Source organism: Pseudophryne corroboree, chromosome 2 (genome assembly GCF_028390025.1).
Source record: "Pseudophryne corroboree isolate aPseCor3 chromosome 2, aPseCor3.hap2, whole genome shotgun sequence".
Lineage (NCBI taxonomy): Eukaryota > Metazoa > Chordata > Amphibia > Anura > Myobatrachidae > Pseudophryne > Pseudophryne corroboree.
The window spans coordinates 1,005,700,939-1,005,728,308 of NC_086445.1; the positions used below are offsets into that span (position 1 = coordinate 1,005,700,939).

General features: G+C 43.3%; 1 protein-coding gene across 1 annotated transcript in view; it reads left to right on the forward strand.

The window, feature by feature from the left end:
- Window positions 1-22,281, forward strand: part of KCNJ15 (potassium inwardly rectifying channel subfamily J member 15) — a 79,180-nt gene extending 56,899 nt beyond the window's left edge. The window contains exon 2 of the mRNA XM_063956570.1: window positions 18,252-22,281. Coding sequence (XP_063812640.1) covers window positions 18,271-19,398 — 1,128 coding nt within the window. The 5' untranslated portion in view covers window positions 18,252-18,270 and the 3' untranslated portion in view covers window positions 19,399-22,281. The remainder of the gene's footprint in view (window positions 1-18,251) is intronic.
- Window positions 22,282-27,370: the final 5,089 nt, after the last annotated feature.

The window sequence follows — 27,370 nt, forward strand, 5'->3', positions numbered from 1 at the left end:
TGTGCAAGTGCAAATGTTGTAGGAATAGCAATGGGCTTTCATCCGTCTCCAAACATTTAAATGCATTTTCTTTTTCCTCTCAGTGAAGAGGAATGAAGGGGGCTCTTAGCCCACCAGTGAACTATGCCTTGGAATTTGGGTGGGACTTGGGAAAAATGAGACTTACATGGCTGTATGCGAGAAACAGATACAGGTTTGTGTGAAGCTGTATTTGGCTGTGTAATTGATTAGTTCTATTCTTAAATACCTGTAATGTGTTCCTCTCATCTACACACAATGGAGTCAGTCACCTCGTAGGCTGAACAAATAGTGATGAGAATGCAGCTAATCAGATTAGTAGGTAGTGGGGATCAGGGAAACACTTCAGGGATGGCGCACAATCGGTAGCAAATTAAAGGCATAAATTAGTAGGGGAAAATTGTGTTTTGGTTTTGGATCTAGATTCATTTCCGTGTTTTGGTTTTGATTCTGGTTTTGCAAAACCACCCTCACATGTTTTGGTTTTGGATCTGTTGTTGTTGTTGTTTTTTTAAATCTTAAAAACAACTAAAATCATGTGATTTGGGACGATGTTAGGGGCCAATTCAGACCTGATCGCTGCTGTGCATGTTCGCACAGCAGCGATAAGGTCTGAACTGCACATGCGCCGGTGCCGCAGTGCGCCGGCGCGTGTCAGACAGCCGACGTCTGTCTTAGCCCTGAGATCACCTCTGCCTGATTGACAGACAGAGGCTGTCACTGGGCAGGAGGGGGAAGGCCGGCAGCGTTTGGCCGCCATTTAGGGGGCACGGTCCAGGCAATGCAGGCATGCCCGGACCGATGGGGGGGGGGGGGGGGGGGGGGGGCCGCGGTGGCTGCGTGATGGTTGCTGCGCTTGTGGTGTGCTACTCTACCAGTATAAAAGCATAGCCGCAGTGCTTTTGTACTTGTGCAACGGGGCAGGGCCTGACATGCGGGGCGGACTAGCCCTGTGCTAGGCGTTCCCCTGCATGCCAGGAAAGCTGATCGTAGATGTGCTCATTAGCACATCTACAATCAGGACTGAATCACCCCTCTTGTTCCTAGAATAGCAACAGCACACACACTCTGCAGTTATTTATTTTTAAAAATGTATTGCAAATTAGTAATGATTTAGAGCTATAATCAATAAAAATGCCTATGCAAAAAAAACTGTCCTCAATGCCCCCCCAAAATACAATCCATTATGAAAAGTGATGCAAGATGGAATTGTACTTGGGGGCCTCCTACCCACCCTTATGTTGGATATTAAAAAGAACATATACAGTATAACAAACCAAGCACTTCAGCGACAGTTTCTACTGCGATTTACTGCCGGGGCCATGACAAGGTGTGTGCCAGCAGTGCCCGGCACACAGGGCATATGCACTGTGGGCGCAGAACTGATGGCAACACCCGCAGGTCCACGCAGCCCGGTGTATCTGCACTAGTTAGCTGCAGCGCCCAGCTGATTGTTACAGTGCTACAAATAATGGTAGCCATGTAGGGCTGTAGCTGATTTCGTGGTCTGTGTTTGCATTGTCGTAAGGTAAAGTTGTGTTCTACAGGGAGGGGGATGGGGTAGACCACACACACACACACACACACACACACACACACACACACACACACACACACACACACACCCTCTATCTGCAGGGGCTCTACCTAGCATAATGTGTATCAGGGGCTTTACCTGGTGTAGTGTGGGCTCTACCTGGCATAATGTGTCTCGGGCTCTACCTGGCATAATGCATGTTAAGGGCTCTACCTGGCATAATGTGTATCAGGCGCTCTACCTGGCATAATGTGTATCAGGGGCTGTACCTGGCATAATGTATGCTCTACCTGTCATAATGTGTATCAGGGGCTCTACCTGGCATAATGTGGACTCTACCTGCCATAATATGTATCAAGGGCTCTACCTGGCATAATGTACAGTATATCATGGTCTTTACCTGTCATAATGTGTATCAGTGGCTCTACCTGGCATAATGTGTGTCAGGGGCTGTACCTGGCATAATGTATGCTCTACCTGGCTGTCATAATGTGTATCAGGGGCTCTACCTGGCATAATGTGGACTCTACCTGCCATAATATGTATCAAGGGCTCTACCTGGCATAATGTACAGTATATCAGGGACTTTACCTGTCATAATGTGTATCAGTGGCTCTACCTAGCATAATGTGTGTCAGGGGCTCTACCTGGCATAATGTGGGCGCTACATGGCATAATGTATGTCAAAAGCTCTACCTGGCATAGTGGGACGGATATAATGCCGTCCTAGGTCAGCGGCCGTGCGGGATGTCGGCCGAACTCTTACTTATTTTCAAGGTGTAATCACTTACAAGGCAAAATGTCCGAGTTTTGCTTTCATCCTGCACGGCTTTTGAACTCGGGCGGCATTACATCCGGCCCAATGTGGGCTCTACCTGGCATAATGTGTATCAGGGGCTCTACCTGGCATAATGTGGACTCTACTTGACATAATGTGTATCAAGGGCTCTACCTGGCATAATGTACAGTATATCAGGGACTTTACCTGTCATAATGTGTATTAGTGGCTCTACCTAGCATAATGTGTGTCAAGGGCTCTACCTGGCATAATGTGGGCGCTACCTGGCATAATGTATGTCAGAAGCTCTACCTGGCATAGTGGGCCATATATAATGCTGCCCTAGGTCAGCGGCCGTGCGGGATGCCGGCCGAACTCAGGGGCTCTACCTGTCATAATGTGGGCTCTGCGTGGCATAATGTTTATCAGGGGCTCTACCTGGCATAATTTGGAGTCTACCTGGCATAATGTGTATCAGGGGCTCTACCTTGCATAATGTGTATCAGTGGCTCTACCTGACACGTGGGCTCTACTGGCATAATGTGTATCAGGGGGTCTACCTGCCATAATTTGGGGTCTACCTGGCATAATGTCTAACAGGGGCTCTACTTGGTATAATGTGTATCAGTGGCTCTACCTGTCATGTGGGCTCTACTGGCATAATGTGTATCAAGGGCATAATGTGTATCAGTGGCTCTACCTGACATGTGGGCTCTACTGGCATAATGTGTATCAGGGGCTCTACCTGGCATAATTTGGGATCTACCTGGCATAATGTCTATCAGGGGCTCTACTTGGTATAATGTGTATCAGGGGTTCTACCTTGTATAGTGTGTATCGGGTTTTGCCTGGCATAATGTGTATCAGGGACTCTGCTGTGGTGTAATTTGTATAAGGGCCTCTACTGTGGTGTAATGTGTGTAAGGGGTACTATTATTTTGCCCCACCCATTCCCCATAAAGCCACGTCCCTATATTTTTAGCTCGTGCCAAAGGCGCGCACTGTCCCTATTTTAAATATGGTGGGAGAGAGGGACCCCAATCCCTTATTCTGGTACAGGGCATTAAAATGGCTAGTTACGACACTGCTCACAGATATATAATAAGGAGGTGGCTCTGGGCGTAATGAGCGTTATTGCTGTTAATTACAGTGTCCCTGTTTGCCTGTTTGAACTTCTGGACACACATAAGTTAAAAAAAAAAAAAAAATTCTAGTTGTAGACGAGTGACCAGTGATCACTGTCCAAATAACTTAAAAAAATAAAATAATTAAGAATACACCGTGTAGAGTGTACACACAATGTGCTCCAACCTCCTAAGGACGTTTGTGGCAGGACATGCGGGTATGTGTAGTTCCACAACCGCTGCAGGGCCACATGTTGAGCACGCTTGCCGTAGATCAGTGTTCATTATTCTGATTACAGGGAATAATAACAAGAAAAAAATACAGAATAAAAAAGAAAGAAATGTGTATCCTGTATATGGTATTATTTCCTTTCAGTTGTAAGAAGTGTTTGCTGAAAAACATGACACAACAGCTACAAAACAGCCCAACGAGCAGCATGAGACGTGCACAGCAGATAGCAATGTGCCCTTATACCGTGTATTGGACTTTGTATGACAGTGTAGAGCAAGGAATCATTAATTGATTTATAGCGATGAGTTGACTCCGCAGTCTCCTGTTATTTAATAATCAATTGTTCATTAGCTTTTACTTTTACTTCATGAGTCATACCAAAACTGCACTCTTATACAATCACATCCGAAGAGCTTACGGGGTCATTCCGAGTTGATCATAGCTGTGCTAAATTTAGCACAGCTACGATCATTCACACTGACATGCGGGGGGACGCCCAGCACAGGGCTATCCCGCCCCGCATGTCAGTTCCGGCCCCACTCGCAGGAGCACAAAGGCATCGCACAGCGGCGATGCCTTTGCACTTCAAGAGTAGCTCCCGACCAGCGCAGCTTTAGCGTGCTGGCCAGGAGCTACTTGTCGCTCCCTGGCCAGCAGCGGCTGCGTGTGATGTCACGCAGCCGCCGCGGTCCGCCCCCTTAACAGTCTGGCCACGCCTGCGTTGGCCGGACCGCGCCCCCCTAAACGGCGGCTTAACGCCGCCGTCCAGCCCCCTCCTGCCCAGTGACCGCCTCTGCCACAGAGGCGATCGCTAGGCAACGACGGCTGGCATGCGCTGGCGCACTGCGGTGCATGCGCAGTTCTGACCCGATCGCTGCACTGCGAGAAACTGCAGAGAGCGATCGGGTCGGAATGACCCCCCTACATCTCTAGGGACACTTAAACCGAGAACACTAAACTACTGTATGCATGAATATATATATATATATATATATATATATATACGACATCGGATAGGCACTCACCCTTCCCTGTAAATGGAGCCCCGGTGCCTTCTGGAAACCGTTGTACATACAGCAAATCCTAGCATACAGCGGCACTCAGGGACAGACTCATGGATATTCAAAGCAAACGGTGTTTAATCCATTCTAGTGCAAAAAAAGACCACCCAACGTTTCGGGGTGCTAACACCCCTTTGTCAAGGTGTTAGCACCCTGCTGGCCGTGACGGAGGTGACCGAGCCAGGGGATGGTAAGGTATTTAAGTACGTTTTTTGCACTGTTTGTCACTTGTCTTGCTGTGTCTTGAGGAAGGGAGTGCGTCTCCCGAAACGTTGATATATTAAAGCACGTTTTTCTACGTTTATGAAAGTCTCCTGAGTGCCGCCTTCTACTCACCATATATATATATATATATATTTTTTTTTTTTTTTATTATTATTATTATTATTTTTTTTTTTTTTTTTTTTTTTTCAATTAAAATATATTTACATGTGGCAATGTACTGTAACTTACATACCGGTAGCTTTGATTATATTTTATTGCTCTGTTTTCTCTCAGTTACAAGCAGCTGTCTTTGCCAAGGTTATGGTCCTCACTAAATATCCATAAATAGCAATAGCAACAGTGACACCTACAGGTGTTAAAAGCAGGCAAACAATATAAAGGAGAAATGTAACAAACCGTATATATGTTAAAGTGCAATGCTATTTAATCTCACGTGACTAATGAAGAATGAAATGTTTGGGTTTTGTAATGTTACAATTACTTTAACTTATTAAATAGTTTTGTATACATTTTGGTATCGTTATCCCTTATATGTCTTTTATTCAAGCTTTTATATCATCCATGCAAAATTGTATATTTTATTTGCCCTTGGGTACCATGCAGCTCAGCTCTGCCATGCTCAGATCAATTCAGTATTGTTTACAAGGACAGTAAAAATAAATGATTCTACTAAAAAAAAAAGAAGAAGGAACGACAAATATTTAGTAAAAGTTGAAGGTCAACATGTATAAATGAATCGTCTGAAGGTGGAAGCTATTTTAAAGTAAAACAAAGCCAAATATCGATACAGGTTGAGTATCCCTTATCCAAAATGCTTGGGACCAGAGGTATTTTGGATATCGGATTTTTCCGTATTTTGGAATATTTGCATACCATAATGAGATATCAAGGTGATGGGACCTAAATCTAAGCACAGGATGCATTTATGTTACATATACACCTTACACACACAGCCTGAAGGTCATTTTAACCAATATTTTTTATAAATTTGTGCATTAAACAAAGTGTGTCTACATTCACACAATTCATTTATATTTCATATACACCTTATACACACAGCCTGAAGGTCATTTAATACAATATTTTTAATAACTTTGTGTATTAAATAAAGTTTGTGTACATTGAGCCATCAAAAAACAAAGGTTTCACTATCTCAGTCTCACTCAAAAAAGTCCGTATTTCGGAATATTCCGTATTTCAGAATATTTGGATAAGGGATACTCAACCTGTATTTCATTTATGATTTTATTGATCTTGAAAGAAACCCAGAATTAAGGGAATCATTATACAGAATTAACTATTTTGTACTTTCTTCATCTAATTTCAGCATGAAGTTTACGGTTCTAATGTTGTATTGAACAGCTCCGAGAAAATAACTTTACTGAAATATAATCTAGTAGAGCAGAATTTAATATATTGTGTCCCTGTTTATTTCCTGGCTCTAAAGGAATAAAAAAAAAATCTATATATAAATAAATATTGCGTTTCATCATTTCTGACTTTCATATTGTGTATTGAAAATCTATATTGCCAATTTGCATTCTATTGAGAGTTCGAGATTAGAACTTCATTACTGCCACTCATCCGTGACAAGGACAATATGCTCAATTTCTGGAAATATGAGCCTGGACCTCATGTGTGTCCCTTCCATTATATGTGTTTGTTCTGTGTACGTCTGGATTATGATATTGTATTGCTAGGGTTTGTATGTACAGGAGTAAGGAAACAACCTTTTACCTTGTACTTGCTTTGTACCCAGTGTCAGACTGGGGCACGAAGGGCCCACCAGGGAAATGCAGAGGTAGGGGCCCATGTTTAGGGGTGTGGCCAGTCTCCGGAGGGGGTGTGGCCAGTTGCCACATTGGCTTGGCTAACCATTAGATTGTGCATGGTCTGGGCCTCTTGATAACTATATATACTGTAGTAGATACCACTAGTACACAGAGGCATCACTCACCACTTGGACACCCGGTGCGGCGGCAAAAGAGGGGGTGGGGCTTCACGAGAAGGGGCTGTGCTTCACGAGTTGGCATCCGTTTTCACAGCTTGAATGACTGGAAATGGGGTGGGGCTTTCTGAGAAGGGGTGGGGCTTCACGTCCCAACACCCATTTTTTTAGTCACTTGGGGGGTTTAGGAGGTGCAGGCTCACTCCCGGGGAGTGCTGTGCCTGCAGTGCTGGCTCCTACAGAGTGACAGGAGCTGAGTGCTGCACATAATGTAACAGTGCAGCACTCAGCTCCTGTCTCTAAGCTGGAGCTGGCATTTTGGTGTCACCCCTCGGCGGGTGACGCCCAGGAGCGGGTCGCACCCCCCTTGTGATGCCACTGCTAGTACATGCATGATAATGTACAAGATTAATAACAGAAATGCACTGTAGAAAATACACCATAGTCCTGTTCAGTATAAGGTAACATATATATAATGAGTAATTCAAGAGCACATTTTGGAACCTGATCCCTAGAGGAAGAGGTGGGGCCCCAGGTGGTGGGGCCCACCGGTGGTTTCCCCTGTTCCCCTGTGGGCCAGTACAACCCTGTTTGTACCTGCTTCTGCGCTGCCCATGGAACATCATCATATTCTAAAAAGCACAAAAAGTTATAAAACTGGTGCAGAGCTAATACTTACATATCAGACTAAGGAATCCGGATGATAGGTCGACAATCAAATGGTCGACACACATTAGGTCGACTTAGTTAAAGGTCAACACATCAAAATATCGACTCAAGTTTTTGGAAGTTTTTTTCCCCAACTTTTTCATAGTTTATCATCCTCGTGGACTACGATTGGGAATAGTAACCTGTCCTAAGTATGGTGAGCGAAATGAGCCATGCGAGGGGACACGGTGCACTTATTTGGGTTCCATGTGCTAATACGGAGAAAATGACACCAGAATTAACTAAAAGACTCATGTTGATCTTTTTATGTATCAACCTTTCACGTGTCGACCTTTTGTCAATGTCAACATTTTGTCGATGTCTACGTTGTGCATGTCAACCTTTTGGGGTCGGCCTGGACACTGTTGACCTAATAACTTTCAACCTTTTATACCACACTCTCAGCCTTGGAGAGAGATAAAGTGGAGATAGCTCCTAGCTGTCATTTTTCAAAGACAGCCTGTAACGTGTCAGTTATGAGCTGATTGGCTGGTACTTTATCTCTCTCCAAGTTTTGATAAATCTGGACCATATTCTCTGAAAAAACACCTCATACAGGGCCTGATTCAGCGCTGCACCCAATCCACGCGCCAGACCATTGTTCACGTAGCTACGCAACTGCACATGCGTTAGTGTACGCGCAAAGACGCTGTTGCAATCGATTCAGATGGTAGCAGAAGTGTGGCAGAAAAGTGATGGGCGTCCCTGAGCGGTGGCTGGGAGGTGGCTAGCAGTGCATGCATAAAATGGTCCCTTCAGTGGGCAGATTACAGGGGTGCCGCAGGCAATTCAAGAGGATGCGTTCACAGATGCACAGCTGCGGGCATAGGAGGCCATTATGATATGGAGAAACTGCTGCTGCAATTTAGCTGTGGTACATGATGGTGGAGTATAAGGATTCGCCAGTCCATATTACAGCACGCATGGGTGCTAAAAGGGCGTCCTTGTGCATGTGGCCGCGCAGATGCATAATGTTGCAGGCGGGCACCTGCCAATAGATATTGCGGCTGTACAAGTACATCCGCCATACTAGATAAATAGGCTCCCTCTTGAAAAATTGCCATTGGAACGTTTGCTGACAATATGGCGTTTTACCCTGTAAGGTCATAAGCTCAGCAAATGTATTCTGAAAATGACAGTATTTTATTGTTTAATACACAGGTTCTCAAACTCGGTCCTCAGGACCCCACACGGTTCTTGTTTTGCAGGTCACCTGTAGATTTTTAAAATGTGACAGTTGGTGACACACAGTGCAGCTGCTGGGTGACATGGAAAACGTGAACCGTGTGGGGTCCTGAGGACCGAGTTTGAGAACCACTAGTTTAATTTAACAACAATTTAAATGATGAAAAAAATTCACTGCAATAACTGTTATGACGATATCTGTCTTTGGTTCAATGACTGTTAAGCCAAACCCCAAATATTGTAATGTCCTGGCGTAGCACTAAACAGGGGACTATACTGTATATGCTAGACCAAGTTCTGTATTATCCATACTAGAAGCTATGAGCAAATTCTAAGGGTTGCATCAGAGATATCAGCTCTTTGGGTGTACGTCAGGCCATACCCCCAATAATATTGGACATTGTTGTTATTTTGCAGAAAATTCCGTGAGAGCAGACGTTTTCGGGGGGATCCCAGCAAAAAGTATCCCCTTGATGTAGAAAGGACCTCAGCAGATAAAGCAGCCCCCGTGGGGTCATAATTCCTATAACTGATAAATATAGCCCTAAGACTGAAGAGCTCTGGTAGAGGAAAGAATCATATGTGAAAGAGAAGAGAAGCAATGGTAACTCTACTGAATGATGAGTTCTGCAAATAAGCACACTAGTGCTAGTATCACAGAGCTAAAAAAAATAACTTTTAATTTTTCAGAGAGAGATTACTGCAGCCAAATAGAGGACTGGAGAAGGCACATACTCAGAGGCAGTACTTGCTGTGGAAAAAACCCACCTAGGAGCTTTTAGAGATTGGTGGCTAGATGCATCATCGCTTGGAAAGTGATAAAATGGAGAGTGAAAAACTGCCAGCCAATCAGGGTATTAACTGCCATGTCACATGCTGTGTTTGCAGTGGTGTCAAGAGAAGGGGGGGGGGGGGGCACAAATTACCCGGGCCCAGGTCTGATCGAGGGGCCCAGTGAGGGTCCAGTAGGGGCCCAGGGCCCCTCCTCCTTACCTGGCAGCAGCAGCAGAAGCTCTTCTCCTCAGCCCATCACACTCTGCTGTGTACTGGACCGCAGTGTGGCCATGGAGGTGCTTAAAATACAATATTTTCATTATGTTTTTCTAAGGGTACATGACCACACCTCCCGTGATTAGGCCACACCCCTTGAAAAGTACCTGGGCCCAGCCCAGCTCTCGACTACCCTGTGTGTTTGAGAAATGGCAGTTAGGAGCTGATTGGCTGGTGCGTTTTCACTCTCCATTTTATCACTCTCCAAGCGATGATGCATCTAGGGATCTCCTTCTATACTAGACGCGTTTCGCACCTTGCTGTGACATTTTGGTGGAGATTTTCTGTACGTTAATATCTATTGAAAATGAGACTTTTAAATGAATAAGATTCATCTGAAAATACTTTTCACAATCACAGTCACTTCTCTATCTCTGCCCTGCTCATGGGACACTATCTCTGGCATGCAATAAGGAGAGTACCTGGCCTGAGGCTGGAGAATTGCGTGGGGTTAGAAATGTGCTCCTAGACCTCTGCTGCTGTTGGGAGTGATGTATTGAGATTCTCCTGATAAGGAACATCTGTCTCAGCTCACGCCTATTAATATGTATTTCCTCTGTCGCTCTTAGTGTGCCAGACAATAACACATGAACCTCTGCGTATCAGACTGGCAGAAAATACTGCACCGTGTCCAATTGCCTAGTACCCTGTCTTGTGAATAAAGTGAGATGGTCAGAATAGTCTTTTTAATTGATTTTTCGGATGATATTTAATAAATGAATAGCTGCAGGTGGTATCTAAGTCCTGATTAAACAACGGAAGGCTCCGAGCGACTTATGTCTTGTGTATTTTGGGATGGATCGTACGGATGAACTCAGGGTTCCTGCCGGGTCCTGGCAGTTTACATGTAACATCTGCTGGAGATATAGCTTCTGCAAATATCTATTGTGGCACAGGATAATACAGCTGTCCATACAAATGGTGTAACACTGAGTACTGCAGAGCTGTGATGATAGCTGAGCACTCTGCAACTGTAAAGGGAATCTGCTGTCCATGGTGTAATAATGTTTCTTACAGTAGATGCAAGTGACCGCTGTGACTTCAGAAAGTCTGATCTGAAAAAGTGTTTTCCACGTACAGGTGGGGTGCTCCGGCTGGAACTGCAAACGTTAAGGTTCAAATGGTTAATGACCCGGAGATAAGAGTGAAAATTATTTTATTGCAGAATTGTGTATTATGCTGCCATGTGTAGACTTGTGTCAGCTTAGAATGCACCATGTGGAACCTTAATTAGGTCGATACTCAAGAGGTCGACCACTATTGGTCAACATGCATTAGGTCAACACCTGGAAAAGGTCGACGTAGCTATTAGGCCAACTTGGCAAAGGTCAACACATGAAAAGGTCGACGTGAGTTTTTCACATTCTCTTTTTCATTTTTTTTTACTTTTTCATACTTTACGATCACTTGGGAATAGTAATCTTGCGAGCGAAGCGAGACATGCGTGGGGACGCGGTGCACTAATTGGGGTTCCCGGTCTGTTTACGAAGAAAACTACCCCAAAGACACCCAAAACCCGCATGTTGTCATTTTTCCATGTCGACCGTTTCAAGGTGTCGACCTAGTGCATGTCGACCAATAATGGTCGACCTATTGAGTATCGACCTAAATAGGGTTGACCTAACTAACCCATTCCGTATTAAGTTGCACAGTAGCTGGTTGTCAATTATATCAGCAACTGTTCCATTCAAACCCAGCAGGTGGTAAGTTCTGAAATGGCAAAAAATGCCTAAACTTACCTGAAAACCTGGACTGTTCCTTTACTGATGTACTTGTAGCATTACTTGATGCTCATGGCTTATAATATAATGAGAAAGTTGTTTTTACACATACAGTAATAGCTATGTATTAGATTCATCATGTCCCTTCCTTATCTGAGGACCCTGACGTCTGAAAAACACGAAGGGGATGATTTTAATGTGGACCCATCTGCCGTTGTCTTTCCATCGAGCCTGCTGTCTCCCTTATGCTAATGTGATGATCTGCCCAACTATGCCGATTTATCCGTAAGTCTGCATGCGGATGTCCGTACCGCCTTCCGCTTTTCCCACAGCTGTTGTCATCAATAATATCCCCATTTTCATCCAACCCAAGCTGAGTGCAAATGAGCTATCAGAAATGGCATGGCATCTGCCAGGGCTGTAACTAGGGGGGTGCAACAGGGCACAGCAAGGCAGGCAGGGGGCGGGGCAGTAATGCAGAACCTGTCAATTTTCTGATTTACTCAATCTCACTTGCAACTTCCTCCTCTGTAATCCCCGGCATCACCTGGCCGCCTCCATCTCCCTCTCACATCCCTAAGCACCTTCAGTCACAGACTCCTTTATTTCAGGCACACATTTCAAAATACTCTCATACTTCCCATACAGGAGCAAACAGATCCATGAGTAAGGTGTCTGACTGCAATATAGAATGTTGTGGGTTTGACTCCTAGGCATAAAGTTTTTTTGAACTGTGTGCTTTAAATAAAGGACAGGGTGACTGAAGGTACCATTTAGAAATGTGTGATTTAACATAAAGGATAATGCAACTAAATTACAAAGAGCTCTCAAATTAAGTGCATAAATGATGGTATAAGAGGATTGGTGTCCAAATCCATTTTCTTGGAAGTGTGCTTTAAGTATAGGTGTTCTATAAATATAAATATATATCATGTGAGAAGGGGAATCATAGCCAGTACTTTCACTGGGCACCAATACTCTTTTTTTTCGGCCAAGGCACCAAAATGTCTGTGGACTCTTGCATCTGCGTCCACAGGTCTGGCTACAAGCCCATTACACTCCCACAAAGTTCCCTCATGATGAGAGACACAATCGCTTGGCCACTGACCAGTTGCTGCCCAGAAACACCCATTCTACAGAGAGTAATCTGTCAGTGGATGGGTCAGCCCTTCTGCGCTTTCAATCTGTAATCTTCGTGATAGCTTCCTGCCGCACCTGTGCAGTTTTCAGATATCTGTGGGATGCGTACGCATTTGGACTTGCCAAGAATCTGTCCCAAAATGTATATAAACCACACTACTTCTTGTCATGTGATAGGTCTGCACCATAATGTAAGGACTGAACTGAGTGTATGGTTTTAAACTGCCTCAAATGTGCTAAAATGGAACAAGGAGGGTAATTCAGAGTTGATCGAAGCAGCAAATTTGTTAGCAGTTGGGCAAAACCATGTGCACTGCAAGGGGGGGGGGGGGGCGCAGATATATCATGTGCAAACAGAGTTAGATTTGGGTTGGATGTGTTAAAACTGGAATCTAAATTGCAGTGTAAAAATAAAGCAGCCAGTATTTGCCCTGCACAGAAACAAAATAACCCACCCAAATCTAACTCTCTCTGCAAATGTTGTATCAGCCCCCCCCCCTCTCCTGCAGTGCACACGGGTGGTCATTCCGAGTTGATCGTTCGCTAGCTGTTTTTAGCAGCCGTGCAAATGCTATGCCGCCTCCCACTGGGAGTGTATTTTAGCTTAGCAGAAGTGCGAACGAAAGGATCGCAGAGCGTCTACAAACATTTTTTGTGCAGTTTTAGAGTAGCTCAAAACCTACTCAGCGCTTGCGATCACTTCAGACTGTTCAGTTCCTGTTTTGACATCACGAACACGTGTTCGCCCAGCCACGCCTGCGTTTTTCCTGGCACGTCTGCGTTTTTCCGAACACTCCCTGAAAACGGTCAGTTGACACCCAGAAACGCCCCCTTCCTGTCAATCACTCTGCGGCCAGCAGTGCGACTGAAAAGCTTCTCTAGACCTTGTGTGAAACGACATAGTTCGTTGCAATAGTACGACGCACGTGCGCATTGCGCCGCATACAAATGCGCAGAAGCACCTTTTTTTGCCTAATCGTTGCACAGCGAACGAATGCAGCTAGCGATCAACTCGGAATGACCTCCCATGGTTTCGCCCAACTGCTAACAAATTTGCTGCTGTGATCAACTCTGAATTACCCCCATGAAGCGTTCAGAATGCTGCACAGCAGAGCAACGTAACTTGAGGCCACGTACACGTAAATCTGTATGGTCCAATCAGGTAAAATGATTTAGATTTTCACATCTCTTTATATGAAATTAATTTGCATAAGAAATGCGTTATAAACAAATCATTCATCATAAGGCCTTAAGCATTTAGACAGAAACCCCCCCACGGGCATGAATGTGCTAAAGTTCATCTCACATTGCCATAAATTAATTCCTGTTTGTTTCCTAACTCTGTAATAAACCGGTTTTGGAGCAGCTTGTACTAGAACATGAGTGAGGTTATAGATGTCATATGAGATAAAGCGTCATGCCTATTTGTATTGCCTGATTATAGGGAACGTGTTACCAGTCAGCTCACTAAGCCAACTCAATCTACATTCAGACCAAAAGTTATTAACAACGAACTCAGTGACTTGTCTTTAATGCCCTTGATGCATGTAAATGAGTTAGCATAGTAAGCATAGATTGTAAGCTTGCGAGCAGGGCCCTCCTACTTCTTTGTCCATCTGTTATTACCCAGTTTTGTGTTATCACGGTTGTAAAGTACAACGGAATATGCGGCGCTATATAAGAAATTGCTAATAAATAAATAATAAATAGGATACAAACCTCGTACAGTATGATAAAATATTGTCCCACTTCTGTTCATCCAGTTGCCATCATGTCTGATTATTTACAGAATGGTCAGCTGCCTTGCTGAGGAGGTCCAGCTGTGCCATCATTTGAACCTATGGGCTAGTGGTTATGGTACCCTGAACATGGTATTAGTGATATTTATGCCCCTGCAATGCCCCTCCCCCTACGTGTGACGCATCTGGCTGCAGCTTCTTCATGTCAGTGCTGTGGGGGGGTGGCACTACTTATGAATGTATGTGTGTATGTATGTATGTGTGTATGTATGTATGTTGAAGGGGAGCAGAAGGCAAGAGGGTGCAGCATTGATGGCATGGAAAGAGAGGCAGTGGTTGGAGGTGGAGTGGAGATGAGAAGGAGTGTGTACAGATATGAGGTTTGAGATGTCGGGAGCTGGAGTGGTTGAGGTCTTTATAGGGGAGTGTGATGAGTTTGAACAGGATTCTGATGAAAAATTAGGAAGATGAGACAAACTGCAGCGCTAAGGATTGTTTAACATTAGGACAGGCAAGAGAGAGGGAGGCCAGAGAGAAGGAGGTTACAGTAGTCTAGGCAGAAGATGATGAGTGCGTGGATGGAGAGTTTCTGTGACCCAGTAGACCTGACCTGTAGCAGTATTGAGGGTTAAAGGGGAAGGTCACAGATTATGTGGGAGTGAGAAGAGGGGACAAGGATGAAGTTGGAGATGGTGTATCAGGGAGTAGTAGCAGGGACAGTGAGATGGAGAGAGTTTGGGAATATGGCAGGAGCTGGTCCAGAAGGGGAAGGGGACTAGATATATCAAACCTTCTAAAGAGGTGGACAATCAGCTTCTAGCTTTTATGTACTTCATAAATGATAGCTAGAGGCTCATTGGTTGCTATGGGAAATATACTAGTCCTCTTTAGAAGGTTTGATACAGTAATTCTCTCTCTAGTTGAGATTCCAGAAGGATAAGCAAGGGAGTGTTGGGGGTGTGGGGACAGAGGGAGAGAGAGAGGGGAAAGGGAGCAGAAGAGGGAATAGGTTACTATATATGAATACCTTTTATTTGTGACATATATCTCTTCACTCATCTCAAAATATCTCCCAACCCGTCCTCTCCGCTTTACACAAAATCTGCATCTCTCATCCACACGTATTGTTGTTCCCACTCAAAATGACAGGACTTTACCCAGGCTTCACCCACTCTGTGGAATGCCCTCCCATGCACAATAAAACTCACCTCTAGTCTCCAAACGTTCTCTGAAAACTCACCTCTTCAGACTAGGCTAACAAATTCCAGACCCACCCACATAACCTTCAGTGCTTCCGTATCCAATTACATCCTCTCTGTACAGTATACATTAACCTCACACATTTTGTCTTCCAACATTGCTGGGTGATCATATCATACAACCCATTAAGAACCTAGCAATCTGGTGGACCATTATGCAATAGATAGCACCTATCCTTGTGTATCAATCCCTATTTCCCTATATATTATAAGTTTGCGAGCAGGTCTTTCTTACCTCTATGTTTGTCTGTTTTTACCCAGTGTTGTTCTATTACTGTAGTTCTAATTGTAAAGTGCAACGGAATATGCTGCGCTATATAGGAGACTGTTAATAAAATAAATAAATAATTAGAAACACTGAGGGTTGTGAACAAAAAGATAGACCACATATTATTAGAACAAGCAGCAGCTACATTTCAATAAAATTCAAGGAAGAACAGTGACAATTTAACATGTGCACAGCAGTAGGAAAAACTATAACACTGGCGTTTTGTGCGCAATTGCACAGCTCTAAAACATCTATTTGAAGGTAATCTCTGACAATTTGCATAATTAGGATGGCTGGGGTCTTTCAAAATAGACTTATAGATCTCCTGAGGACATGGTAGCAAGACACCCACTTAGGTAAGAACGGTGATGAGAGAGGAGAGGACCAATGGATTCAATAGGGAATGGAAGGGAGAAAGAAAAAGTGAAGGAACTTAAGTATAAGTGAGGGGACGGAGAGCTGGAGAGAGAGCAATGACTGAACTGCTGAGGTCAGAGGGCAGGAGATGGTTGAGCAAATATGAGAAATACTGTGCAATGTAGAGTAACAGTCAAAAATGGCAGCTTAGTAAATGTCATGATAGAAAGGAAATGTGAAACTAAAGTAATGGACAAGCAATGCAGACTATGGTATAAAGAAGCACATTCCCTGGCAAACTGAGAGTTCTAGGGGTATTCAATTAGGGTCGGATCCATTCCGACATGCATTTGTCGGAATGGATCCGACAACCCCTATTCAATCTCATCTCAATTCGACTTTAAAAAAGTCGAATTGAGATGAGGAACCGGCGAGGGAGGAGAGGGGGGAGACCAGCGGGGACAGCCGCGGGCACACAGGGGAGAGCAGCGCTGCAGAAGGATGTCTCACAGCCGCCAGACCTCACGGCAGTGTCCACCCAGCTCCAGCAAGCGTGACCTCACTTGCTGGAGCCGGGTGGACGCTGCCGTGAGCGGCGCGAATGTGAGACATCCTGCTGCAGCGCTGTGCTGTAGCGCTGCTCTCCCCTGTGTGCCCGCGTCTCCCCCCACCTCTTCTCCTCTGGGTCCCACATCTCAGTCCGACATTTTTTTTATGTCGGACTGAGATGGTCGGAAACGGGGCCAAATCCTGTAGAATTTGGCCTCGTTTCACTCAAAAGTACGTGAATCGACAGCTATACCGCCGATTCACGTACTATTCGACAAGTCGAATTCCACAACTTGTCGAATAAAAATTCAGGGATTGAATAGGTCGAATCACGATTTGACCTTAAAAAGTCGAAAACTGCCGTCTTTTCGACAGACGGCAGTTTTCGACCCTAAATGAATATACCCCAAAGTCTAGAATTCTTGTGATCATGATCATCATCATCGTTTATAATGTGCCATAAAACTCTACAGCTTCCTATTTAGCTTTCTTTGTGTTCTTATGCGCTACTGTTCGGTCCTTATTTCTGTGCCATACCCTTACGCATATCTCCTACAGGACTTGACGCTGATCTATGGTTCAACCATTTCAGGATTATTGCTTTTTTAGGTCATGTTTCAGCCTTCACATGTTTATATTTCTCTAATAACTGAATATATTAAGGGATTTACTCATTAAAGGACAAAAAAACACTCAACTGACGATAACTTGCCCTGCGAATCCTTGCTCTGTGATCACCCTCCCAAGACAGCAATAACAGAAGAAAGTAAATGATAAAAAATGCATTGTTTTCTAAAAATATATTTTTTAAATATTTTGTTTTACATATTTGTATTAATTTATTTCATAATAATTAAATTTTGGAGATCAGGACCAAGTATACTGCTGGCGTTTTCTCACTGCTATGTTCTATAGCTTTCTAGTCTTCAAGTCTGATAAAATTGCAAATTTTGGTTTTCCTCACCCTGTGATTGCCAATATTACCATTAAATACTGTATTTGCCAATTAGATGTTTGTGCTCTCCCAAAATGTCCTTAAATGATACATTTTATTTTAATACTGCACTTGCCCATTCCTACTGTAGTTACCTGAACCCTTTTATAAGACCCTAGCAGAGGAAGCCACGTCTCTCCCAGGTTACTTAAGTGTTTCTTGAGCAAATGTAATGAACACCTAAATACAACTGTCTACAAAAGTCATGGATTCACCAATGCCTATTTCACTCAGGCATCAATTTTGTCCTCTGTGGTACATATGATAAATATATTGTCTATGAAGCTTAAATAAATGTATGCAAACATAGCAAATTAAGAATTTATTTTAACTTACAATGTAATATGTATTACTTTAGGACTGTTCCAGTGCAGAGGATGGATATCACTGACTCAGATAAACCCAGTTGTCCATTAGTAGATAGCAAGATCCATACTGAAGTTAAATCGGACAGACCAAGGGTGATATCCAAGAGTGGACACAGCAATGTGAAGATCGACAAAGTGGATGGAGTCTTCTTGCTTTACCTCCAAGACTTATGGACAACTGTCATTGACATGAAATGGAGGTACAAGCTCACCTTGTTTGCTGCAACGTTCTTCCTGACATGGTGTTTTTTTGGAGCCATTTATTTTTTAATAGCATTTGTTCATGGAGATGTCCGCAATGAACCTTCCTCCAACCACACTCCTTGTGTCATGAATGTTGACTCCTTCACTGGTGCCTTCTTATTCTCTCTGGAGTCCCAGACCACCATTGGCTATGGGTTCCGATTTATTACTGAAGAGTGCCCATTTGCCATTTTCTTGCTTGTTGCACAGCTGGTCATTACAACTTTAATTGAAATCTTCATCACTGGAACTTTCCTGGCCAAAATTGCCAGGCCCAAGAAACGCGCTGAGACAATTAAGTTCAGCAACAAGGCAGTTATTACCAAACATAATGGAAAGATGTGTTTGGTGGTACAGGTAGCAAACATGAGAAAGAGCCTGCTGATACAGTGTCAACTTTATGGGAAGCTCCTTCATACATATGAGACCAAAGAAGGGGAGAAGATCTTACTCAAGCAAGCCAACATGAGCTTCAATGTAGACTCCTCTTCCGAAAGCCCCTTTCTGATCTTGCCACTAGCGTTTTATCACATCCTAGATGAGCACAGTCCACTAAAGGATCTGACGGCTGAAAACATGAAGGCAAAAGAATTTGAACTTGTTGTCCTTCTCAATGCCACCGTAGAATCTACCAGCACAGTCTGCCAGAGCCGAACATCATACCTGCCGGATGAGATCTTTTGGGGATATGAATTTGTCCCTGTAGTCTCTCTGTCTTCACAAGGGAAATATGTTGCAGATTTCAGCAATTTTGATAAGATCAGGAAAAGCGTGGAAGTACAAATAACATATATCTCAAATTTTGAGAAGCAGAGATTAGAGGAACAATACAGACAGGAAGAGCTAAAAGAGAGAAAAAATCAGTCAGTCATGTCAATGCAAAGTAATGTTTGACTATCACTACAGACAGTATATAATACCAGTGACTATGTTCCCCTTTTGAAATGACTTTGGGAAATAGTTATGGCTATTTATCAATAAGCTGCACATTTAGCTGTGCTCCTGTGCTGGTGTCCAGCTGCAAGATGGTATAATTTATTTTGCACCTGAAACGATTGAGAATTCTGTGGCACATCCACTTTAAGTGGTTCTCCAGCTAATTTTGTACACTCCCTCATACCGTCCCTCTAATGAGATTCTAATAATAACTTATTTTTATTGCCAAGTAACCTATTATCCAGCAGCGGTCAAACTGTGTACATACTGTATCTCTGCTTCCATCTTGCATGGTAGAAAAAGTCATGGATCCGTATACTGGAGAATCCACAAACCCTCCCCGATATATTGTATTTCATATCCTATAAGAGAGATCTGTTGTTTGTTTTTGTAAATTATGAACCACTTCAATATATAGTATACATTGAAAAAACACATCTCATAACTAACTACAGTCAAAGCATTATAAACTAATATTTAGGTTATTTGTTCATAAAAAAAGAACCCACAAAACTCTATAGATAACAGAAATGATTTAGTCAATATTATGAATGGAAACAAAGGAGTACAACCGAAAAGCATTCCACTAAGTTTTGTACAACAAGGTTACGTGTAAATATATGTAAATATTATTTGTTGTTTATGTATATAAGTTGTATTAAACAGTGAAAATGATCTACAAGTATTTGTGAGGAAATGTAGTAGACAAAAAGAAATGGGAGAAAAAGACAGAATTAGTACTAAAAAAACACTTTAATCTCTATTTATGCAAACATGATATGCCAAATGGTGTTTTAGGCTGCTTATCCTCTGCCGTTAGGGAAATGCCAGTCACTACTCTTGCACTTGGGGTCTCAGAGTTAGGGAACAGTAACGGGTCCTCCACTGGCCCCATTGCAAGTGATTATGGCAGGGAGTATGCAAGAGACTGAAATACTGCACACACTGCTGACTGCAGGCACATGTAGGTATGAGATCATCGAATGTATATGTCTCATCGGTATAACCACTAACTAACATGCTGTTCGAGTGTGAAATACTGTTGGTAAAAGAGGGTTTGGTTCATGAAACCAGCAGTCAGAATGCCGTGGGTCAGACGCCAATCCTGGCATTCTGACTGCCAACATCCCTACAGGGGTGAGAGTGGTAGCTAACCCTAACCCTTCCTCCCCACAGCCTAACCCTCCCTTCCTAGAGCCTAACCCTAACCCTCCCCACTTGCGGCCTAACCATAGCCCTCCCCCTCACAGCCTGACCCTAACCTGCCCCCTGCAGCCTCACCCTAACCTCCCCTCCCCGCAGGCTAACCATTTACTTCCCCTTCGCAGTCTAACCCTAACCCATACTTTCCTACTTTTTGGCTGCTCCCTCCGGGCGGGAGCAGCCGAGTAACACATGACGGGGGCTTGGAGGAGGCGGTACGGGGGCGTGGTGATGCAAATGCCTACATTACCGACATTGTGAAGCAGTATCGGAGCTACAATGATGGGATTTAACGCAAATTGCGTCATCACCTCGCCCCCTTCTATTGTGACTGGATGCCGGTGGTACTGAGCTGGGGGGTGCGGCTGGGGGAGCGGGAGGCCTGCCCACTTCCCCGGGGGGCCAGGAGTGTCACCTGATTTTCGGGAGCCTCCTGGCCTTTCCAGGAGAGTAGGCATGTATGGCCTAACCACCCTTCCCCACAGCCTAACTATAACTCCTCCCAGCCCCCCGCAGTATAACCCTAACCTCCCCCAGACACTTATGTTCATGATGCCACCAGCCAGGATTCCTGCATCGGCATTCTGACAAATGTCGGGATTCCGGCCCGGTCTACTGACTGCCGGCATCCCATACGTCGGGATGTCAACTACTTCCCGTAAATGAATGTAGCAAGACATATGGAGGAAGAAGCTGGCATAGATGACAGCAATCCACTAGTACACTTTTGTAAGCAATTTAGAGCTGGGTTTCCACATGCTGTGGCTAATGGGAAACAAATTTGCACAAATATTGTAAAATGATTTTGTAGCCTCACTCTGAATATAGATCTTTAGATGCAAAAGCTGTATGCCACAGTCACTGGGAAGACAGCCGCGGCGGAAGCCGTATTTGCTGGCCATGGATAGAGGGGCTACTGGGCTTTGATAGTTTTTCATTTAAGATGTTCTGCTGTGAGGCTATACGTGACTGACATGAATGAATGAATGAGTGATTCAACTATTTCTACACTAGTTCAAAAGCTTTACAGAGGGTGAATATGATAAATACTGAGCTCAAACAATTTTAGAAATTACTGCGATTAAGAAAATATTTTCTGATTAATGTGTTTAATCATCTACTCAAGAAAATAAAATCACTCCCGTAAGAAGGAAAGTATATAACTCTTATAAGGCTTCAGAAAATGGCAAACATGATCATCAAAAATACACATTATAGAAAAATACAAATGTGGTCAACGCATAAGTGGTCGACACATATTTTGGGGGGTTTTAACATGTTTTCCAACATTTGCTTGATTTACTATCCATGTGGAATCTTGTCTACAGCATGGCGAGCAGCTACGGTTGTACTGAGGGTGGTCACAGAACATGAAATATACAAGATGTAGCCAAAAAGTACCCTAAAAACATGCGTTGACCGTTTTTATGTCGACGATTGTCATGTTGACCTTTTGGCCCTGTCAACCTTATGGTTGGCCTTAACCACTGTTGACCTTTCGTTTGTCGTCCTTCGTACCTATTGACCTTTTATACCTGTCGACCTAGAGTATGTCGATCATATGGGGTCAACCTATTGATTGTCTACGTAGACAGTCTAGATCAGGAATGGGGAACCTTCAGCCCTCCAGCTGTTGTTGAACTACACATACCAGCATGCCTTGCTACAGTTTTGCTATTTGGCCATGCTAAAACTGTTGCAGGGCATGTTGGGATGTGTAGTTCAACAACAGCTGGAGGGCCGAAGGTTCCCCATCCCTGGTCTAGATATTCTATACCACACCCCACATAACGTGGGATTACAATGAAACCAGTTCCACATAAAGGACGTAATAGATATATTTATATACATCTTGCCAAAGGAATTTGCTAGTGCCATCTACACCGGATATCAGCCCACGGATCACGGTGCTTATTGATGAGATTGCAAGTAGATTCAGTAGGATCCGAAAGTCCCCAGTTACATTTCAGTGCTAAAGTGCTGCCCAAAAAAACATAAGTTTTGACATAAATCGTATGAGACTTACAAATGTATTGGATCCAGATACAACCAGATCGCAGATCAGAGGTGCTAGTCTGCCCCTCTAAGGTTGGGTACACACTTGGCGTTGCGCAGCCGATATATTGTCAGATGCGGCGGATCGGACGATATATTAATCAGATCGTCTAGTGTGTATTCACTAAATCGTTAACGATATATGATGACCTTGAAATCTAAAGATATTGTACAAGACGGCATGCACCTGGATGTGGGTGTGTGACGTCACTGATGAGAAGCAGACAATACTGTATCGTTCAGTGTTTATGAATTATATTGTTTGCAATGGGGATCTTGCACGATGTCATATCTGATGTGAAATCGGCACGTGTGTACCCACTTATTAGAATTCTTATCTCACGGATTCATGCTAGACAAAATTGTACACACTGCAAAGAGTTAAAATGGCTGTTGCATGATGCCTGGTTTGCTAGCCGGGGGTTCTTGCTGCAAACTGCATGCAGGGCCGTATTAACCCATGGCTGGGCCCCTAAGCTTTCAGGTATTTTGGGGCCCGCCCCTACAAATTTTATTTTTCACCCCACTACAGCTGATGTTTGGGAAGCAGAGCTTATGCCATCATTTAAGGGCACTGGACGACATTTTAGAAAGATATGAAAGATATTGTTCAAAAATGAACAATATATCATTCATATCGTTCAGTGTGGAGGCACTGACGATGAACGATGCACGTCCTTACAGTCCTTCATTGTTGGTCTAACATGGTTTATCATTGCAAGCCAATTTGGACGATATTGACGTTTGCAATGTCAAATTATTCAAATCATTCATACAAATCGTTCAGTGTGTATGCAAAAAATTGTTACTGAAAAATCGTTCGTTGTTCATATCGTTCATCGTCCAAATTGCATGTGTAGGGCCCGTTACACTTACAGTATTCACACCACACGGACACCAATACTCAGTTGAAAAAAAGCTGCTGACCTCTTATCTCTCATGTTCTTCCTCTTATGAAATATAGCTAGTGTGCTATTGCCCCCACCGCCCCAAGAAAACAATAAAAAAATAGAAAACTAACCTCAGCTAACTACGAGTGTGCGTTGCTATGGCTGAAAGTGCTAAGTGCCTTTAACCATTGGAGCCTTAGGGCGCAGGTAAGTGCCTCAGCAAAAAAAAAATTGACAGGCCCCATAGTCCCTGCAGGGCCCTTAGGGTTCAACCTAGTCAGCCTTATGGATAATACAGCCCTGACTGGATTCAGCATGTTCTAAATCCCATGCACAGTACGAAAAAATAAAATAAAAATAATGTTGCAATGGTGTTTTCACAGGATGTCTTAAAAATACCGTCCAGCAAAGCCAAACTTATCAAACTCATACACTAGCTGCCATGTTATAATGTTACCAGTGACACAATCAAAAGTGAATATTCCGTTAGAGTGTTACTGGTGTTAGATTCAGTAAATTGCTATATAGCGCTATAAAAATAACAGCAAAATAATAATAAAATAGACTATAAAATAAAAGTGTGCAATTCTTTTCAGGTGCTAGCGTCCAGCCACGCCCTTCATTACCTGTTCACATTGGGGCATGGGGGAGGGGGCTGTCCTATAATGCTCCTATACAAAATACTCTTCAGTACAGAAGTCAGATATTTAAAACAAATAATATATGCGATAAAAACAATCAGATATAATAGTCACTTTATAGTCATACAGAGTATTTTAATGTAATTATAAAAGTCATATACTGTTAAGATCAGTAAGAACAATGTTAAGCTGATCAGCTGCTACTATTTAAGAGAGTATGATCTTAAATAAATCACTGTATATTGTATATTTTAGTGAGAATGTATTGTATATATTTTTGGCTATATTTTTGGCAGATTGTATTAAATATATGTTATATTTGTTATTATTACATGCTGGTGGATGGCTATTTCTCAATAAATGTCACATTTGTCCTTTTAAAGCAATGGTTGTCACGGATGTTTGCATATGTTTTGATCTCATTCTCTTCTATAACTTGTTGGAGATTCATGATTTCATTTTACATTTCAACAATTTAGAACCAGCCGTGGCCAAAGACTGTAACGCCATCCTCACTGCACACCCCTCACACATCCCGCAAATTTGAAATGAGTCGCCAGCTCTTTAATGCAAGGTAGAGAGGGTGGCTCTATTAACAGAATAATAATAATCATTTTATTTATATAGCGCTCTTTCTCCAATAGGACTTAAGGCGCTTAACAGACTTAACATAATACATTACAGAAATAATGAAGAACAGAAAAACTTTTCATAAAGTACAGAGAGCATGGAGATACTGCATGGAGATACTAAAGGGACATTATGGAAATGCTGAGTAAACAGGAAAGTCTTGAGTTTATTTTTGAAGAACTGTATGGGGAGGTAAGTTCCATAGAGTCAGAGCCACATGGTTAAAAGCTCGGCCCCCAGATTTATTTTCTGGGAGATTCTAGGTACTGCTAATAGTCCTTCATCTACAGATCACAGTAATCGAGTGGAGCAGTATGGAATCAGAGGCTGCTTCAGGTACCTAGGGCCCTGGTCATGTAGAGCTTTGAAACTCAGCAAGCCAATCTTGAAGACGAGTCACCATTTTACTGGCAGCCAGTGGAGTGAGTAGAGAATGGGTGTTATGTGGCTGGAACGGGCCTGGTTGGTTAACAGCCTGGCAGCTGTGTTTTGTACCAGCTGTAAGGGGTGCAATTCTTTTGCTGGGAGACCAAAGTAGAGGGCATTGCAGTAGTCTAACCGAGATGATACATGTATGACTGTAGGCAGATCTTCAGAGGGAATTAAATGCTTGATTCTGATATGTTCCTCAGATAAAAGAATGAGGATTTGATTGTGGCTGATATCTGATGTTTAAGTGTCTTGCCTCCATCCAGGACAACACCAAGAGTCTGCACATGATAAGTGGTTTGTAATTCTGAATCCCCAAGGGTAAGTCCAGTTGGTTAGCTATGATTCAGTCTTGTCCTTTGATGTTGCAGTCTTATCATAAGGACCTCTGTTTTATCAGGATTCAGTTGCATCCAACTGGCACTCATCCACTCCTGGAGCTCAGCTAGACAGCCATTTAAGTTTGTTATTGAGTTCTCAGTATCATCTGCATAGCAGTCATAGACCAGGCCATGACGTTTGATTATTTCCTCCAGTGGTAGCATGTATACTGCAAATAGCATGGGGGATAGTATAGAACCTTGTGGGACACCACATGGCAGTGGCACTGGTGATGATGACTGGACTCCAGATGAGACTCTATGTGACCTGCCAGTGAGAAATTATTTGAACCAGCTAAGGACTGTGCCGTCCAGTCCACAGCAACTTTTCAGGCGCTCAATCAGAATCCCATGGTCCACGGTATCAAATTCTGCAGAGAGAATCAGAAGGATTAAGATGGAACTGTCACCTCTGTGTCTTGCCATTCGAAGATCATTAAGCACACATACCAGGGCTGTTTCAGTGCTGTGTCTTCTCCTGAATCCTGATTGGAATGGATCATAAATTTCATGGGTTGTCAGGCGGGTTTCCATTTGATTTTCAACCACTTTCTCAATAACCTTTCCTAGAAAAGGAAGGTTTGATACCGGTCTGTAGTTAGCCATGCAGTCAGGATCTAAATTAGGTTTTTTAAGAAGAGGTCTAACAATTGCTGCCTTTAAGGGTTTAGGAAAAAATCCAGTCTGCGAAGATCACTGAACTATTTTTTCAAATACAGGGACAATTATGTCCATACACCATATTAGGAGCTTAGGAGAATAGTCTTTCAGATAGTGTTAAAAGATTTAAAGGCCACAGGAAAGTCTGATGGACCATATTAGCAGTACGGTAGCATGGGTAGCGGCATTGGAGGAGTTTTGTAGAGAGGTGAGAGGGAGTAAGAGGTTGTTCCCAGAGATGAGGGAAGAAACAAGAGCAGAGGTAGATCTAACAGGGCGAGAGGGACAATATTTTGATATGAGATGTATGAAGGAGGGATGATGTTGAGATCTTTGTAGGTGAGGGGGAGACATTTGAGTTGGATTCTAGAGGACACGTTCAGGCATTTGCAGAGTGGTGCAGCAGATGTGGAGTGGTGAGAGAAGATCAGTCTTGCCAAAGCATTTACAATAGTTTAAAGTGGACATATTGTAGATGGGTTCTCGAAATTCCAGAGGTTGCAATAGTGGAGGTGGGAGATGATTAGAGAATGGATAAGAGATTGGTTGCATCCAAGGTAAGAAAGGGCCTTAGTCTGTCAGTATTTCAATGGTGAACAGGACAGAAACCAGAGAGAGAGAGAGAGAGAGAGAGAGAGACTGGATGTGAGGAATAAAACAGGGGGTGCAGTCCAGTGTGACACAAATACATGGGGCTGGGGAGACTGAGGGGAAGTGGTGACTCTAGGAGGAGGGACGATAGTAAGCACTAATTTGAAGTTTTGAACATGCTCATCTTCAGGTGGATTTGTAACATCCATGGGTCAATAGCAGAGAAACAGTTGGTCACACAAGATAGTACAAAATGGCAGAAGTCAAAGATGAGAGGTAGACTTGGGTCTTGTCCCCACAGAAAGGAAGTAGAAACCAAATGAGAAAATCAGTTCACCAAGAGAAGAAATGATCAGTGAGAAAAGCAGTGGGCTGAGAATAGCGCCTTGCAGGACCCCCACGACCTAAAACACCATTGATAATGGCCATACATATCAATATATCTATCATG